Source organism: Herpailurus yagouaroundi, unplaced genomic scaffold, assembly GCF_014898765.1.
Source record: "Herpailurus yagouaroundi ecotype Mexico unplaced genomic scaffold, PumYag 140, whole genome shotgun sequence".
Classification (NCBI taxonomy): domain Eukaryota; kingdom Metazoa; phylum Chordata; class Mammalia; order Carnivora; family Felidae; genus Herpailurus; species Herpailurus yagouaroundi.
The window spans coordinates 95,990,319-96,009,123 of NW_024412395.1; the positions used below are offsets into that span (position 1 = coordinate 95,990,319).

The following is an 18,805-nucleotide window of genomic DNA, read 5'->3' on the forward strand; positions in this document are numbered from 1 at the left end:
CCCAGCCCCGCAGGCGGCGCCGCCGGTGCCTGGCGGCTCGCCGCGGCGGGTCATCGTGCAGGCGTCCACCGGCGAGCTGCTGCGCTGCCTGGGCGATTTCGTGTGCCGACGCTGCTACCGCCTCAAGGAGCTGAGCCCGGGCGAGCTGGTGGGATGGTTCCGCGGAGTGGACCGCTCGCTGCTGCTGCAGGGCTGGCAAGACCAGGCCTTCATTACGCCCGCCAACCTGGTGTTCGTGTACCTGCTGTGCCGCGAGTCGTTGCGCGGGGATGAGCTGGCGTCGGCCGCCGAGCTGCAGGCCGCCTTCCTCACCTGCCTCTACCTCGCCTACTCCTACATGGGCAACGAGATCTCATACCCGCTCAAGCCCTTCCTCGTGGAGCCCGACAAGGAGCGCTTCTGGCAACGCTGCCTGCGCCTCATCCAGCGGCTCAGCCCCCAGATGCTGCGGCTCAACGCCGACCCCCACTTCTTCACGCAGGTCTTTCAAGACCTCAAGAACGAGGGCGAGGCCGCCGCCGGCGCCGGGGGTCCACCCAGCGGGGGCGCGCCCGCGGCCCCCTCCTCCTCCTCGGCCGCCAGGGACAGCTGCGCGACCGGAGCCAAGCACTGGACTATGAACCTGGACCGCTAAGGGATTCCCAGGGCCGCGCCCGCCCCCCACCCCCATCCCAGCCCCTGACACGCACTCGGAGCCCCCGGGACCATCAAGCCGCCGCCGCTGTTATCGCCGCTCCGCGCCGCGGCCGGAGGAAGAGCCGCCCCTGTCCCGCAGGGGAAGGTGGAGGCCAGGACGCCAGAGGCCGCGGCTCTGAATATGCTAGGCATAGGGTGGGGGATGCGCGTGGGAGGGGAACCCCCAACCTCACCCTTTCTGTCTGCCTGTGCCCCATGTCTTCAATTCTACCTGGGTCTCCTCCTTCCTTTCTGTGTGCGTCTCTAAGTCCATGTCCCTTGGTCTTGACCATTTCCCGGCCTTCTTCCTCTACCTTCATCCTCCGGTCTGCCTTCGCATCTGCCTCTCTGCCTTTCCATTTTCGGTACCTTGGGTGTGTATTTCCGTCTCCATCTTACCCCCCACCTGACTACCTCTCATTGCTCCCGTTTCTCTTTCTGCACCTGTGTCCCCAGCTCCCCTTCTTGTTCTCTTTTTCTCCTGCCTTCTGGCATGTGTCACCATCTTCCCTCCTGTCTGCTCCCCCCCACCCCCACCTATGTCAGCTTTGCATTTCTTCCCCCGACGGAGCCCCCTTATCCCTCTTCCCAGACCAAAGGGACTATTAATTCTTGATTTGAACGGACTGAGGTGCGGCGAGAAACTGCAGCCCTAGGAGCCCAGACAACCACCTGGATGGTCCTTCGCCCCACCCCCACCTCCTCTCCCTACCTTTTCCAACGTGTTGCATGCCGGGAGTTGGGGGGTGGGGGAGATGCCGGCTTCAAGAGGCTGAGGTTTGGGAGCAAAATCAACCTAGGAGGCCACCCCGGCGGCGGCGGCGCCTCAGCGGAAGGATGGGAGGAGACAGAAACTCTTCTTACACTGGGGGAGGGGCACCTCCTCTTCCTTATCCTTAGGTGTTTTTGTTCCCCCCACCTTTTAATTTATTTGGTTGTTTCCAGAGGGAGGGGGGAGGGATGGGTGTTGGGCTGGGAGCTGTCTGAGGTGCTGATTTGAGGCCGGACCGGAATCCTCCCGGGAGGGTACCAGGGACTGGGTTGGGCCTGGTGCCGTGTCCAAGGTGCCAATGATGCGGGCCGACGGCGCGGGCTGCACTGTCTGTCTGTCCGTCTGTCCCGGAGAGAACTATAAAGCGCTGGAAGCGCCTGCAGATGGTTTTGCGCCGGCCTTTCTTTGGGCCCCAGGAGGGAGGGAGCGGGAGCAGGAGTGAAACTGTCACAGGCACGGCAGGAGGACCCCCACGGGCCTCGTGGGGAAGGTGGGTACCTGAGAACTGTTACTCTTTCCGTCCCCTCGCCCCCCGCATTGGCTTCCGTTTTACAGAGAGTAAAGTAGCCAAAGGTTGAGGCCTGGTGATAAAGCTGAATCCCCTCACCCACTCCACCTCCATCTTGTCTCATCTAGCTCTTCATTAATGCACAGGCTATTTAGGGATTACGTGATGAGGACAGCAAAAGTGGTTCCCTTTACAAAGTAGTCCACTGAAGCAGAACTAGCTCGTTATGATTGCTGCTTTTCTCTTCCTCCACCTCTCCCCACTATATATACTGTCTAGAGTCCAGTCAGGCCTAAGTCTCTGCTCACCACTCTCAGGTGGGGCCTGACTGTCACACTCAGCTCCACACCCTTCTTGCAACATGCTAGGTTGTTTCAAGGCCGTTTCAGTCACACACCCACCCAGGACAGCCTTGGGAAGTCCATCCCTGCTTAAGATTCAAACCTGGCCCCTTATCCCCAGGGAGGCTAGGTAGGACACAGGCAGCCTGGGAGACAGGAGCCATTCTTTGGGGTTGAAAGAACAGAAGTAAGCTCTTTAGCCTGAGATTCCTGTTCCATTGCCTTCTTAGCCACGTGGCTAAACGCCCCATTCAGTTTCATTGGCCCGAGGAGGCCTGGCTCCAGTAGAGCGCTGGCGTCTCTGACCCTAGTAGCCGTCCAGACATCAAGCAGCAGGAGTCAGAACCCCGCGAGGCCTGAAAAGACTAGGCCCGGGTTCGCTGTCCGTGGTGCTGACCGGCGCGCTTGGGCAGGGTGGGGGCTTGTAGGGGCAGGAGGAGTTACAGGCTCAGCTTCAACTAGGTTTTCCGGATAATTTGGGGAGTAGGTTGTGATCTCTTCTGGTGGCGAGTTGCAAGAGTCTGGCAGGATAACCTAGGATGCCGGCTTCCATTTACCCTCCTAAGAGGACAGAACGCGACTCTCCCTCGACCTCGGCCCAGCGCCCTTGCACCCGGCCTGGAGCCGGAAATCCCCAGTCCAGATTTGTGAATCGAATTCCCGGGGGGGGGGGGGGGGGGGAAAAGGGAGAGCAGGCGGAAGGGAAGGCGGGAGCAGCCGCCCATTGGCTGGAATTTGGCGCAGTCAGCGCGGTGCCGTCATCTCTCCGGGTTTGGGAGGAGGGAGGGAGGAGCACTCGGGTCACCCCGCGGCTGTCGCCATAGCAACCAGACTAAGCGGGCGGGGCCGCTTTCCACTCTCCCCACTCTAGCGGAGGAAACCATCCTAGTCTGCCTTATTTGGAACTAGTTAGCAAGACTACTTGGTTGGAACTTCTGCGTTAGAAGAGTATAAAGTGGGTGGGAAAGAGAGACGATAGTCTACCGAGACTCCCAAACATTCTGCTCTCTGTACTGCTCCTGAACCCATAGAAACAGCATCTTCCCTTTACTGCACACACACACACACACACACACACACACACCCGTCCAGGAACCTGTGGTCTGGCACTTGGAGACTTAGAATGAGAAAAAAAAAGCCTCAGTGCGTGGTGTCAAATTAAATCTCACTTTCCTTGCCATGCCCCCGAGGCATGAGACACTGCCATAATCCGATTAGGGGGTAAGCGACTGGAGGAGGATCAGCATGAATACACGGAAGAATTAGCCTCCTGGGTCAAACCTGGTCAGACTCCTGTTTTCTCTGGGAGGGGTGGTCACATGGGGGAAAGGTTCAGTCTTCTGAGAAGGCAAGGTGAGAAGGGAGAAGGTGCAGAAACAGTGTCAAGTGCCTTCTTTTTCTGCTCAGAAACGAACCTCACGACAGTGAGTCCAGGCTGAGGAGAGAAGTGGTGAAGAGGGCTCAGAATTCTAGAGAAAGCCCAGCCTGTGTGAGGGGTGGACTAAGGAAAGAATGGAGATGGAGGGTAGGAGACAAAAACCCAGATGGAGCCATGACTCAGCACTTCCCTTGGCAAAGGACCGGGGTGACTCTCCCAGCACAGGAGGAGCAGCAGAGAGGGGAGGGGAGCAGGAAAGCAAATGTGTGGATAAACAGTGATCTGGCCATTTGTTGCTTTGATATACAACCAAAAGCATACATTTTAACCCAGAAAGGAGATACATAGGCATTTACACTGATGAAGGCTCCTTCAGTCATGACATGTACACATCTCCACTGCCCACTTACTTGCCCCTCTTCCTGGAGCAGAGTACATTCTGTCCTGAGAGATATGCTTGCCTGTCCCTGGAATACCTTGGTACTTAATGGGAAAGGAGAAATGCAAAAAAAAAAAAAAAACAAAAAAAAAACCCTGCAGACGTGGGGGCGGGGGTGTTGGTTGTCATGGTAACTGCTTTGCCTGCCAGACAGAATGCCCAGCAACCAGAGCATCTGGCAATATCCAAGGGGACATCCTGTGGCCTCTACCCATGGAGACTCTGCCTCAGGCACCCAGATGGGCATCTCTGGAAGATTTCTACAACAGAGGCTGCCACAGCAGCCCTTCTAGCCACACCCCCATGAGGAAAGACAGCTGACAGCCAGGTATGGAGGGCTGACCATCTTCACATGTCCACTTTAAGTGGCACTCCTGACCCCTTGATACATGATAGACAACATTTGCTGTAAGTGGCCTCAAAACAGCAGGTGTTAACAGTTTAAGGACCTTTATTAAGACCATTACCTTCCTTCTCAGAACCTTGCTAAACACCCTACAGGAAGGTCACCTATAGCCCCAGACTATGTGTGTAAATGGGTAGAAAAATTGTTCTAGTTCAATGATGAAAGATTGGGTGCAAGATAGATAAACTGTAGGGGATAGTCTCAGGATTCAATACATTAGTTGACCTTAGTTTAATACATTGATGAGATTTAGAGGCAGTCTTTCTGTTGCACTTGCTGGCTGGATAGCTAACTTTTCACTCCAGCAGCCTCCACCCCTATTTTTTGTTTCTTCTTTCTTGTGTCTTCAGTTTAACCTCTTAATTCCTGCATTAACATTTTCCCAATCTAACTTAGGCTTTCATAGTTGGGGCCGGGGGGGGGGGGCCCCGGGGTTTCTTTAGTAATTAGCTTCTCCTAAGGTCTCTTTCTACTTGGATATATTGCCCACAGCAGTTACCCCCCTCTCTTAAGATTACTCCACTTCCATTTCTTTACGCCTCTTGGTCATAGCCTCCTGTGACAGATATTTAGCTTCAAGTCCATAAATCATAAAGTTTCTCTGTGTGCATTTTTATATATGACTACCTAAAAGGAAGCATTTTTATATATGACTACCTAAAAGGAAGGTGATGATAAACAATATAAATAGGGAAAGAGGTATTCCATTATAATCTTTCTACATTTAACTCCTTAAAAAAATTACATGTAATCCCAGAAAAACACAGAATATCAAGAAAGCATAAGAAAGAAGAGTAATGATGGAGGGCTTGCCCTGTCAGATATTTAAATGTATTAAAGAGCTAAGGTAGTTAAAATATATGGTACTGACATAAGAATAGACAACAGAACAAAATAGATAACCCAAAGCTAAACCCTGGCATACACGGGAATGTAATATATGATACAGGCATCATTTCAACTCCATTGGGAAAAGATGGATTAGTCAGCATATGGTTTTGTACAACTGGGTAGTCGTCTATATTAAGAAAAAAGGCCAGTCCTTCCTCATTCTTTATCCCCAAATAAATTCCAAATTGTTTTTTTTTTTCCAACGTTTTTTTAAATTTATTTTTGGGACAGAGAGAGACAGAGCATGAACGGGGGAAGGGCAGAGAGAGAGGGAGACACAGAATCGGAAACAGGCTCCAAGCCATCAGCCCAGAGCCTGACGCGGGGCTGGAACTCACAGACGGCGAGATCGTGACCTGGCTGAAGTCGGACGCTTAACCGACTGCGCCACCCAGGCGCCCCGGTTTTTTTAATGTAAAGAAAAAAGCTATAAAATCCTTAGAAAAGGAGACAGCTTAAAAGTACCTACTAAAAATTTAAATGCACATAACTTTTATTTAGGAATTCTGATTTCTAGTATTGACCCTAGAGAAATACTTGAATATGTGTACAAAGAGACATGACAAACATATTTTTATTGTGTTATTGTTTGCAGAGAGATAAATTAGAAACAACCTAAATATTCACCAGTGAGTTAAGGGTTAAACAAATTTTGATACAGCCATATTACTGAATACTACAGTATTCAGTTAAAAAGAATAGATTGGACTGTATGTACTGATGAAAGATGTACAAACCATGTAGTATTAAAAATTGCATAACAATGTATACAGTATAATTTATGCAAAAGCAAAACAAAACTAAACCTTAATTTGTGTGTGTATGTGTATGTGTATAATAGAAGCTTGAGAAAAATATACATCACTCTTAATAAATGACTTCTTGGAAGAAGTGGGATTGATTTTGTCCAAAGACATTCACCTTATCTATGGAGTTTAATTTTTACAATAAAAATGTACTAGCACATTGTTTGCATAATTAGAAAGTAGTAGTTAACATATGGCAATAGTCCAATTATAATTTAAAAAAACTTGAGAAAATGAAGAATATTTATTAGTATTTTTACTATTGCATATGAGCTGGGTACAGAACATCTTTTTAGGCATAGACATTGAAGGAAAAGTTTAATTCATCTGACTCCATTTTTGATTTTGAATCTTAGAGAAATAGAGAAATTAAAAGAACAACCACAAATAAGATCGAAAGACAAGTGAAAAGCTGAGAGAATATATTTGTAGCAAAATATATTTTCAGTAGAAAATTAGTTAAAACTTTAAAGAGGTCATTTACACAAAAAATATAAATAATCAATAAATACATTAAAAGAGACTTCACTGTTGACCATGAAATTCAGATTAAAACAGTAATGGGAGATTGCATGTCTTATACTGACAGAGATTCTTAAAATGGAAAATGCCAACCATGATAAAAACATGAAGAGATATGCACTTCCTTGTAATGTTTTATATATATATATATATATATATATATATATATATATATACACACACACATGTTAGTTCAGTCTCTTTGGAGAGCTATGTGGCTAGGGATCAAAATGTGAAAGGCAGGGGTGACTGAGTGGCTCGGTTGGTTAAAAGTCAACTCTTGATCCCAGCTCAGGTCTTCTGTGCTGCGCATACAGCCTACTTAAAAAAAAATGTAAAAGGCAGCGTGTTCTTTGACCCAGCTTCACATTTCCAGAAATTTGCCCTAAGGAAATAAGTGGAAAAGGACCTGACACAAGGATGCTTATCCTAATATTGTTTATAATAATAATAAATTGGATGTAACAGTAGGAGATTAAGTATATTGTACTAAATCAGTATTTATTGGGATATTATGGACCATTAAAATGATACATCAATCTATATTCATTGACATGAAAAATGACCATGATAAAGTGAAAATATCTGGTTAAAAACAATATAATGTGGTCCAGTCCTATTTGTGTGGGAGAGAGAGAGACTAATCTTTAAATAGCTGTCCTCTTAACGTCATTCAAGTCTTGGCTTAATGGCCACCTCTTCCTGATTAATGCATCTCAGCCTGCCCCACAGTCACCTTACTTCACATACCCTTGATTTATTTTCTTCACAGCGTTTGTCACCCCTGATAAATTTGTGTTGCTTATCTTGTATCATCTCAATAAAAGGTCTGTCTTGTTCATTGCTAGATTCCCTGCACCTAGCATAGTGCTTGGGCACACAGTAGGCAGTCAACGGGTATATACTGAATAATTCTGTGTGTGTGTGTGTGTGTGTGTGTGTGCAGCAACAGAGACTTTTAAGATGTTTACTAAAATATTAGTGATTGCTTTCCCTAAGTAGTGGAATTTTAAATGATCAGTTTTACTCTCTTCTTAGTATTTTTCTGAGTTTCTAGTTTGTTACAATGAATATTATTATTATTACCTTAAAAAGAAGGAAAATCATTATGAAAGAAAAAGAGAGACAGGGAGGGAAGGAAGGAAGGAAGGAAGGAAGGCTGGAAGGAAGGAAGGAAGAGAAGAAGGAAAGAAGGAAGAAAGGAAAATTGAGGCTGAGTAGTGTCTGGCTGGCCCAGTCCCCCTCCTCTCTCACTCATCTCCAAAGTCTCTTCACTCCCCTTTCCTCAAGCTCTTTCCAAATCCCAAGAATTTAAGAATGTCCTTTGCTGGACAAGTAAGTCAGATACCTATCTAACACAGCAAACATGTGTGTGTACACATGCAGCACATGTTTTATACATGAACACAGAGCATGGACATACACATAAACATTCTTGCAAGGATCCATTGAAGACCATTTAGGGGCTCCTGGGTGACTCAGTCAGTTGAGTCATGATTTCAGCTCAGGTCATGATCTCACTCAAGCCCCACATCAGGCTTTGTGCTGACAGCGCGGAGCCTCCTTCAGATTGTCTCCCTCTCTCTCCCTCTCCCCTGCTTTCTCTCTCTCTCTCTCTCTCTCTCAAAAATAAATATCTTTTAAAAGACCACTTAAATAATACTTTTTGGCATAACTGCCATAGAAGGCCCATTATCCCTTATTCAAATAATAAACATAGGGGAAATTTTTTGCTTCACATTAACTCACTGATATCCTTTCTTTTAAAATTTATCTTATTTTTTAATGTTTATTTATTTTTGAGACAGAGAGACAGAGCATGGACAGGGGAGGGTCAGAGAGAGAGGGAGACACAGAATCTGAAACGGGTTCCAGGCTCTGTCAGCACAGAGCCTGACACGGGGCTCGAACTCACAGACCGCGAGATCATAACCTAATCCGAAGTCGGACGCTTAACTGAGCCATCCAGGCACCCCAGTTTATCTTATTTTTTTTAAGTAGGCTTCATACCCAGCGTAGATTCCAACATGGGATTTGAACTCACGACCCTGAGATCATGACCTGAACTGAGATCAAGAGTTGGTTGCTTGGAGTGCCTGGGTGGCTCAGTTAGTTTAGCATCCTTCCGACTACAGCTCAGATCATGATCTCATGGTTTGTGGATTTGAGCCCTGCATCGGGCTCTGTGCTAACAGCTCAGAGCCTGGAGCCTGCGTCTGGTTCTGTGTCTCCCTCTCCCTCTGCCGCTCACCAGCTCACACTCTGTCTCTCAAAAATGAATAAACATTAAAAAAAAAAAAAGAGTTGGTTGCTTAACCAACTGAGCCACCCAGGTGCCCCCACATTCTTGCTTTAAACAATGAGAACTAGCACAGTACCTGGCATTTAGTAGGGTCTCAAGAAATGTAAAATAGTGACAGTTTCCATGTTTGTCTTTGGTTGCCAATAAGTATACAACTATTCGTTGTTGAAAGAAAGATTTCATTCTTTAATCTGTTTTGGAATTTATTTTTGTGTGTAATGAGAAGTAGAGATATAACTATATTTTCCCAAATGAATAACAAGTTGTGCCAACTTTTCAACAGTCTTCCTTTCCCTACAGTGAACGTGATCTTTATCTTTTATGAAATTTCCACATATGCATGGGTCTGTTTCAAGGCTCTACTCAGTTCCACTGGTTTACTTAACTATTTTTATGCCAAATCACACCTTCAATAACTGCAGCTTTGCAGTAAGCTTATTGTTTTTTGGCTAACATTGTCTAGGCTACTCTTTTTTTTTTTTAATTTTTTTTTCAACGTTTATTTATTTTTGGGACAGAGAGAGACAGAGCATGAACAGGGGAGGGGCAGAGAGAGAGAGGGAGACACAGAATCGGAAACAGGCTCCAGGCTCTGAGCCATCAGCCCAGAGCCCGACGCGGGGCTCGAACTCACGGACCGCGAGATCGTGACCTGGCTGAAGTCGGACGCTTAACCGACTGCGCCACCCAGGCGTCCCTGTCTAGGCTACTCTTAAGCATAGTCCAGAAGAACTTTAGAACCAAGCTTATATTACTTTTATAGACCAATTTGGACAGATTTGACATTTTCTGATATTGAGTCATTCTACCCAGCATCATGCTAAGTGTTCCATTTATTCAGGTCTTCTTTTTTGTTCATTAGTGAAGATTTGTCATTTTCTTCGTTTAGAGGTTTCCATAGTTTTCATTAGGTTTATCTAGGAGCATATTTTTATTGCTGTTGTAAATCTGTTATTCCCAATTCTTTTCCTTATTTTTATAGAGTTATAGGATAACCATAAGTTTTTGTATGTTAATCTTTGTATGTGACTAGATACACTAGTTTCATTAATTCTAATTGTGTTCCAGTTGGGTCTGTTGGATTTTCTAGGTATGAAGCTGTACTGTCTGCAAACAAGGACATTTTAATATCTTCCTTTCCAATATTTGCATATAGCATGTATCTTTTCTTATCTTATTGCATTGACTAGGACCTATAATAGAATGTTCACTACACTTGATCTTAGCCAAAAGGCTGAGAAGTAATGATAGAATGTTCACTGATGGCAGTGATCACAAGGTTAGAAGGGATAAAACAGATATATTGACCTTGTCCTTGATTTATGGGAATGCCTCTCATAGTTCACCAACTGTTTTTTTTTATTTGTCTTTTGAAACTGAATATTCTGTTTTGTGTATATTGCTATACAGTAAGTCTTCTCAAATAATTTTTTGGAAGTTGATAAAACCTTTATCAAAATAATTATTCAAATTGCCTTTTCTGAGGCATGTTGACTTACAGGGTACTGGGCATGCACAATTTGGGGATAAAGGATGGAGTGGCTGAATATTCCCTTGCAACTCCTCCTCCCCCCCCACCCAGATATTTGAAGGTAGAATGAGGCGATGTACAGAGAAAAATACCAGAAGTCAGTGATTTGAGTCCCTATTCTACCATTAACTAGCTAGTGATCTAAGTCAGTCATTCAACTTCTCTGAACTTCAGTTTTCTCAACCATCAGATGGAAACAAGGACTTCAGATGTCTATCTGAATTTGTGTCTATCAAATGGCTGTAACAGGAATGACAATATTACTGTTGTTGCGGTAAAACCATTGCTAAGGTAGTCAGCACTATTAATAAATATTGACAGATGGAATAAAGGACCGAGACAGAATCCAGAAAGGAGCCTGGAGCTGCTCTGATGAGCTCTGCTGGCCCCTGAGGCAGTGGGGAGCTCTGGAGACCTGGACCTCCCATGAGCTATCTATAACCTGGGTGACATGTGTTTACTCCTTGCTGCAGGCAAGGGTCCAGTGGGACCCATGTGCATCTCTCTGGAATGCCAGCCAGGGGACTTGCTTCAGCTGCTGGTATGTAGACACTTGTGCCAGCCAGGCCCAGGCCAGCAACATTCTTGAGTTGAGAGGCCTTTGGGCCAGCAGGCCAGGTACCTCTTGAAACTCCATACTCCAGGGATCCCCTGGCCCCAGGCTGGTTGGGGTCAGCAAGGAAGAACAGCTGAACCCTGCCTCCATATTGCACCTTCTTTTTGAACAGGGATGGGGATAGGTGCACAGGGGACACTAGGCGTGAAGCACCTTCAGACTGTGAGCATATGGAATTGTGTGCACACATGTGTGTGTAGATGCTTGTATAAACATCCATGCTTCAACAGGAAGTGGAAATATGCTGAGATTTGCAGCAAACCTGGGCCCTGCTATTTCCTCACTGGGACCTTGAGACTTTTCTCCCGTCTGTCATATAGGAATTAAAGAAACTGTTGTAAGTATTAGGTGAAACTGTCTGTGGGTGTGCTTTGTAAACTGTAAAGTGAAGTACACATATAAGGTGGTCCTGAGTTTTAGATACATGGTTGCTGATATGGTCATTGCACAGATGTGTGCAAGATGGACCCAGAACTTGTCTTTCTGCCTCTGTGTGCCAAAAGGGAAAAGGGTAGGAGTATTGGAAAGGTGATTATAGGAAAGTAGGATGAGGCCCAGAGATTGCCATCTGACCTCAGACCGTTTCCCACTTGTCCCATTCATTTCCCAATCTAGTGTTGCCTCAGATCTCTCCATACTGCAAAATAAAAAAAGGACAGCACTGCCTGAAGCCTCCCTGACAACTTCCTGCTGTGTTGCTAAGCAACTTGTCCTCCTCTTTCAGAAAAAATGAACCTGATGCTCACGCTCAGGGTCTGGCCTCCCAGCCTCCTTTTAACTACTTCTTCCTCCCCTAATCTCATGGAAATTAAGGAAGGAGCTCCTGACTCATGGAAGGAGACTTGGGCTACCATTGGAGGATTAGACTGGTGGAAGACTGAGCTCACAGGGCAGGTCTCTGTTCTGAGCTGGTTGATGCTGGGGGTATGACACTTATGAAACAGCTCCCTGTGCTAGATTCTTTAGGCACAGTCTCTGCCCTTGCAGCAAACCAACAAGGTGGGTATAATCAGTATCTCCATTCTACAGATGAGGTCACCGAGGCTCAGAGAGAGTAAGTAGCCTTCTCAATTCTATAGGAAGTAGGCAAGGGTTGGGTTTGAATCCATGTCCATTTGGTCTCCTTCTACTCTATCATGTCATTTGAGATAAATGTAAGGGACACAGTTGGCCACAAGACTTCTCTAATTTATGTCTCACTCTATTTGTCTGGAATCCATGGTGAGTGCTGGAATTGGAACCTGTCCTGGGGTTGGGCTGGGGTTTGGGCATATAATCCTGCCACTTCCTGGGCCTCTTAGAATCTTAGAATCTGCTCCTTCCTCCATCAGAGATGATAGTAAAGGGTGGGGGAAGGAGTGAGTTGGGCTGCTAGGGTTTGAATCACGTCTCTACCATTTAGCAGCACTGTGACCCCAAGCAAGTTCTTTAACATCTTGTGCCTTAGTTTTCCTCATCTACAGAATGGGAATAACACTAGAACCAACTCCAGAGGGTTGTAAGGATTAAATGAATGTAAAGCTTTTTAAATAGTGCCTGGCACATAAGTGTTCAATAAATAGTACCCTTATTATTATTATTTCTAGGAAGCTTTAGCATATAAAGCTCTTTCGCATCCTTAGTGGTTAAGAGAACTCACTGCTTCTGAAATGAGACTGGGTTCACATTCTGCTCTGGCCTTTTTCACTGTGTGATTTCATTAACCCCTCTGTGCCTCAGTTGCCTCATCTATAAAGTGGGAGAAATCATAATGTCTATTTCAAAAGATTGTTGTAAAGACTAAATGCAATTTGAATGTTCGCTATGGTAATATTAGTTGCTGTAACAAGAAAACTTCCAAACTTCAAGGAATAGTCTAATGCATGTGAATGGATGACCTCTCCACGGGTGTTTTAGGAACCAGGATCCATCCACATGGTAGCTCTGCCTTCTTTCAGGAACTAGTCTTCATCTGAATCCAGATGGCAGGAAGGGAAGAAGAGAGTATGAAGAAGGGACATCCACTTCTAAACACTTTGGCCTGCGAGCAACACATAGTATCATTTTGAGTCATATTCTAATGTTTATTTATATTTGAGAGACAGAGAGACAGAGTGTGAGCAGGGGAAGGGCAGAGAGAGAGGGAGACATAGAGTCCGAGGCAGGCTTCAGGCTCTGAGCTCTTAGCACAGAGCCCGACATGGGGCTCAAACTCACCAGTCGTGAGATCATGACCTGAGCCAAAGTCGGATGCTTAACCAACTGAGCCACCCAGGTGCCCTGCTCTTGTCCACTTTTAGAAGAGAAAACTAAGTCTCCAAATAGTATAGACGGATTTCCAAAATCACATTAGCTGAGATCCTATAATTCTAGATTATGTCTCACCCCAAGAATAAATGGAGGATGCACTGGGTATGGGAGGCCACCCCATGTGCCTGCGGTGTGGCTCCATCACCAGTCAAGAGGCTGGTTCTTGATGAAATTCAGCAGGTAGGTCCAGGACAAGGTCTGGACTGGCCTAGAAAAGTAGATGTAGCCACTCGAGTTCCTCCCAGGACACATGGGGGCATCTGATTGGGACTAGAGGGGGAAGAGGCAGGTGCTTTCTTTGTTTGGTGTGGTTTTTATTTGTTTTAATAGAAAACGCTGATATATGTACCAAGGTACTTATATAATCATTTAATCTTTCAGCCATCTCAGGTAGGTTCTGTTATTATCATATTCATTTTGCAGATAAGGTAATTGAGGCACAAAGTAGCAAAGTAACATGCTTGAGGTCACACAGCTATCAAGGAACAGAGCAAGCACCCCAAACCAGGAAGCCCAGCCCCAGAACCCTTGATCCTAACCATTACACTATGTTGCCTTTGTCTACAAAGACAGGAAAGAAGGAAATAGAATTCTCAGAGAGAGAAAGTCACAGTCAATGGGATGGTGGGTCACTTGCCTCTGCATATGAAACCCACCATCCCAAGACAGAGGAGACTCAAGGAGAAATAACACTGACAAAACTGAGGTAGGAAATGCCACCAAAGCCAAGGTGCAGTCAGACCCCCAGCCCCACCCATCATACCGTGATCTCCAAACTTGTAAGAACATAAGCAGGAAGGTGAAGTCTTGCAAAAGACAATGGGGCAACAAAACAGTCTCTGATTTGTTATCAGAGAGAGGCCCTAACTAAGGGCACTCATAAGACAAGCCATCAATGTGCCCTTCATAACCAATAGTCTTCTGCTATGACAAGTAGACAAAAGTGTATCTGCAGGGGGCACAGCAGCAGGTCATATCTGCATGAGGAAGAGGCTCTCCAGGAGAGAGATGCTGAGGACTTGAGCTCTGGGATCACAGTCACCTGACTTCTCTAAGCTTCAGCTTCCTCATCTGAAAATGGAGATAGTCATCCCCACCTGGCCAGGCGGTGGCCTGATCAAAGGGGATACCACATGAAAAGCATTAGCATAGGGCAGAGCCTGGCAGAGTCAGGTTCAATGAGTGGTAGGGCTCATTTTTATTATCAGTAGGTCTACTTGAGATGAATTACACATAGGTTGAGGAACAAGCTGAAGTTAAGTGCATTTTAGAGACATGTTGAAAAAAAGATGAAGGCTAGAAAAGCAGAAGGCTCTAAGAAAAGTACAACACAGAAGCCCATTTTGATGACTATGTTTGGTAACAGAGCCAACATATGGGCAAGTGCTCTGTCAGCCTCGGTGCCCTAGGTGGCATTGTTGCTCCTTGACCGTGCAGGTATCAGGCAGCGTGAGCACAGATGTCCTCATGCCGCATGCTAGTCGGGCTTCTGATTCCATCTGCAAGTGGAGCTTGGTGACATGGAACATACATTACTAGAGGAGACACAGGTCTGTGTAATCCTGGTAGGTGGTGGGAGGGAAAGCAGGCAGTGGGAGGGACCCTAAAAACAAGGTGATCAAAGCCACTCAGGATGATGGAGAAAACTATCGGCACTGAGAAAAGGCTTGGGAGAGAGAAACCAGAAGACAGAGGTCTTAGAACAAGCCCAAGACTGTGGCAAAGTCTCTTAATGTCTTGGGCCTTGGTTTATATATCCTTCTAGTGGGTGAAGCAATCCCTACCCTGTCTTCCTCCCTGACCTTTGAGGGGACCAATAAAAGAATGGATGTGGAAGTGTTTTATAAACTCGAGAGCAAAATATATGGGGTGTAGGGGGCGGGGTGGGGAGTGAGTCATATTTTTACCAGTGACATAAATGAGGAGATTGAGAAAAGGCTCAAGACTTCAGGGAATGCAAGACGGGCTGGACCCTGGATTGGGAAAGGGAAGAAATGTTGGAATCAGTACCTTGGGAAGGCCAAGAACCAAGGGGTTAATCATTAATGAAGACAGACTTGAATCATCAGGAAGCTAAGTGTGTTAAGAGCTAAGTGTGGCTTCTTTAGGGCTCTGGTGAGAGTAGAGTCATCCCAAGAGCATAGTAACTCAGGCTTGGAAACATCTTGGAGGCAGTGATATTGCCAGTGCCAAGATGGCCTGGAGAAGAGAATACCCATCTATGGGTTGCTGGGGCTGGACACAATCTTAGAAATCACCTTGGGAAGATATTTTCCAACTTTTGGGGGATGGGGGGAACAGAGAGGAACCCAGGTGACCTTTGAGGTTCTACAGAGTAGAATTTGCAAATCCCTGGCTGAGTCTCTATTTAATAAGATAGAATGGAATTCCAGAGAAGAGATGTGATTGTCCAAAGGTCACATAGCAAATTAGTTGCCAGACTGGGACTGGAACTCAGGTTTTCTTGCTCGCACTCCTGTATCTTAGCTTCCCAAACTGGCTCTGCGTGCAGGAAAACACAGAGGGGCAGGGTGGGCTTTAAGGATGTGATTTCATAGGTAAGAAGATCCTCCAATCTAACAACACCTCCCTTCAGCTGCCAAATGGCACCTAAAATCCTGCCTTTACCAAGTCACTCACAGGACTTCAAGAGTCTCAAGATTGGAGAAGTTACCTTGTTCACCTCCCCCTCGACCCCTCAAGGAAGGAGCTGCTGAGTACTGACAGAGGTGCTTCATTAGATCAAACTGATGGGATCTGTCTTCCCGTAGCTTTCTACCACTTGTCCTAATACTGTCGCGCACATCCAGGTTCTCTGCCACGGGGCAGCTCGTTGAGTAATTGAGGACGCTCTCATGTCCCTTTCCCTAGTTTGATTTCCAGACTACATCTCTCATTGTTGTTGGTTCTCCAACATTCTTTCTTTTCACTTCCTGAGCCCACTATTCTGTATACTCTCCGTTTGATGTTTTCTTGGAAGTGTTCTCTAACACTGTGTACTGTATGCTGGGGGCACAATCATTAGAGCAAGTGGGTCATTTCCTTCATCCTGGGTGCCATAGCTCTATCAATGCATCCTCAGATCACAATGGTCTTTCTGCATTTCATCCTTCAGACTTCCGTTTAATGTTGCGTTGACTAAGAAGCCACTAATTTATACACAGGCTCTACTGAGCCACTTCCTTGCCATGCCTCACACTCTGGCCTCCTGTCTTTTCATTTAAAGATCTAAGAGCAACGGGGCGCCTGTGTGGCTCAGTCGGTTGAGCGGCCGACTTTGGCTCAGGTATTGATCTCGAGATCTGCGAGTTGGAGCCCCATGGCGGGCCCTGTGCTGACAGCTCAGAACCTGGAGCCTGCTTTGGATTCTGTGTTTCCCTCTGTCTCTACCCCTAACCCACTCATATTCTGTCTCTGTCTCTCTCCAGAAAATAAACATTAATATATATATATAAAATAAAGATCTAAGAGCAAGACTTCACACTCCTTGCCAAAAAATTTCACCTTGTTGCATTTAGCCCACAATTCTTAGCAGCCCAGATCTTTCTGGATCCTGGTCTGGCTCTCAGATGAATTCTTTCTCCCTCCCAGCTTCCTGCCCCCTGCAAAGAGGCCTTTTGCGTGTCCCTCCAAGTCACTGAGGCCCTCATCCCCTGGTGGTGGGACTCATCCCCTGGTTCATCTGCTCCATGGAATACACGAGCCTGACCTTCCACCCATGAAGTTTATAGTATATAGAAGCATAATGATGATGGAACATGTTTATGCCAGAATATTAGGCGACTACAGTAGGATACCATTAAATTCTAAAAGCCATAGCAAAAAGAAGGAGATTATGTCAAAGAGTTATGAATAGTGGCCTCTATGGGGCACCTGGGTGGCTCAGTCGGTTAAACGCCCGACTTCAGCTCAGGTCATGATCTCACGGTCCGTGAGTTTGAGCCCCGCATTGGGCTCTGTGCTGACAGCTCAGAGCCTGGAGCCTGTTTCAGATTCTGTGTCTCCCTGTCTCTCTGACCCTCCCCTGTTCATGCTCTGTCTCTCTCACTGTCTCAAGAAAATAAATAAATGTTAAAAAAATTAAAAAAAAATAGTGGCCTCTATGCAATGGGACTGTAGGTGATTTTTTTCCCCATGTTTCATTACACTCTTCATCCAACACATGCTTAATGAAGGCCTTATGTGTGTATTTCTCAAATTTTCTATGCTGAATATGTGTTATTCGGAAAACCAGGAAAATATCAAGTGACAATAAAATGAAAAAGAATGAAGACTTTCCCTGGGTGGCCCTTGAGGATTTCATCAGCACTTTTTGGGGGAAAGCATTCCAGCCCTCCCTGCACTTAGCTGTCCTGCCTTCCACCTGCATTTCCCCTTCCTGCCCACAGGGCACAGGGAAGTCTCAGCCTCCTGGCGGGAGCCCAGGGTGTTCTCCCAACAACTTGCCGGAAGCTTGGGATAGAAGCACCAAGACTAGGTGGAAGGGGAACGTTGGCCTTTGTGTGCAGCCCAAGGCCGCGGTCATCACGTCACGCACCTACCCAGGTGTCATTTTCATCTAAGGAAACGCGAAGGAAGTTTTCCTGCCAACAGTTTTTGTAAAAGGCGCAGAAATATTAGGAGGGTCATGGTTCCATGGGTACAGCATTCAGGGGGGCCTCCAGGTGGTGAGGAAAAGGGCTCATCCAGAATGACCCACTTGAGCCACTTCCAGAACTTCCTAGGGATGTAGGGCTAGGGCTCCCCCTTTGCCCTCCTCTCTGAAGGTCAAAGGAAGGCTGGGAGCTTCGGAGTCCTCCAGTCCTCGGTTAGGGTGAGACACCTGAGGTTCCACCAAGCTAAGCTTGGGCTTAGCCGCAAAACCTGGCCCTGGCTTACCCGGATCCCACCAGCAGAGGGCGCGCGCCACCCGCGAGAAGGAGGGTGCCGCCGCCAGCCACCGCTGGGAGGGGCGGGCGCGGACCGCGGGCTGGAAGGGGTGTCCCTCTTTCTGAAAATAAGGAGGCTGATCCAGAGAAAAGATGGCGTTGGAGATACAGGGGCGCGGGGTGGGGGGTTGTGAGTGAGTGTGAAAGTCAAAGTGAGTGTAGGCTGGGGAGGCGAGGGGAGGTGGGGAAGATGAGCTGGAGAGACTGAGGAAAAGTTGAGATGGTGTAAATATAACACAGGGTGGGGGGCGCTTGAGTGAGTGGCTCAGTCCGTTAGGTGTCTGACTTGGTTCAGGTCATGATCTCCCCGTTTTTGAGTTCCAGCCCGGCATCCAGCTCTCTGCTGTCTGCTTGGAGCCTGGTTCCAATCCTCTGTCTCCCTGTCTCTCTGCCCCTCCCCT

At 46.6% G+C, this 18,805-nt stretch overlaps 2 protein-coding genes across 2 annotated transcripts in view; one reads left to right on the forward strand and one right to left on the reverse strand.

Moving 5' to 3' along the window:
• CDK5R2 (cyclin dependent kinase 5 regulatory subunit 2) overlaps positions 1–1,835 on the forward strand; it is a 2,888-nt gene extending 1,053 nt beyond the window's left edge. The window contains exon 2 of the mRNA XM_040476294.1: positions 1–1,835. Coding sequence (XP_040332228.1) covers positions 1–634 — 634 coding nt within the window. The 3' untranslated portion in view covers positions 635–1,835.
• Positions 725–18,805, reverse strand: part of FEV (FEV transcription factor, ETS family member) — a 26,317-nt gene continuing 8,236 nt past the window's right edge. Inside the window, exon 4 of the mRNA XM_040474684.1 lies at positions 725–820. Coding sequence (XP_040330618.1) covers positions 725–820 — 96 coding nt within the window. The remainder of the gene's footprint in view (positions 821–18,805) is intronic.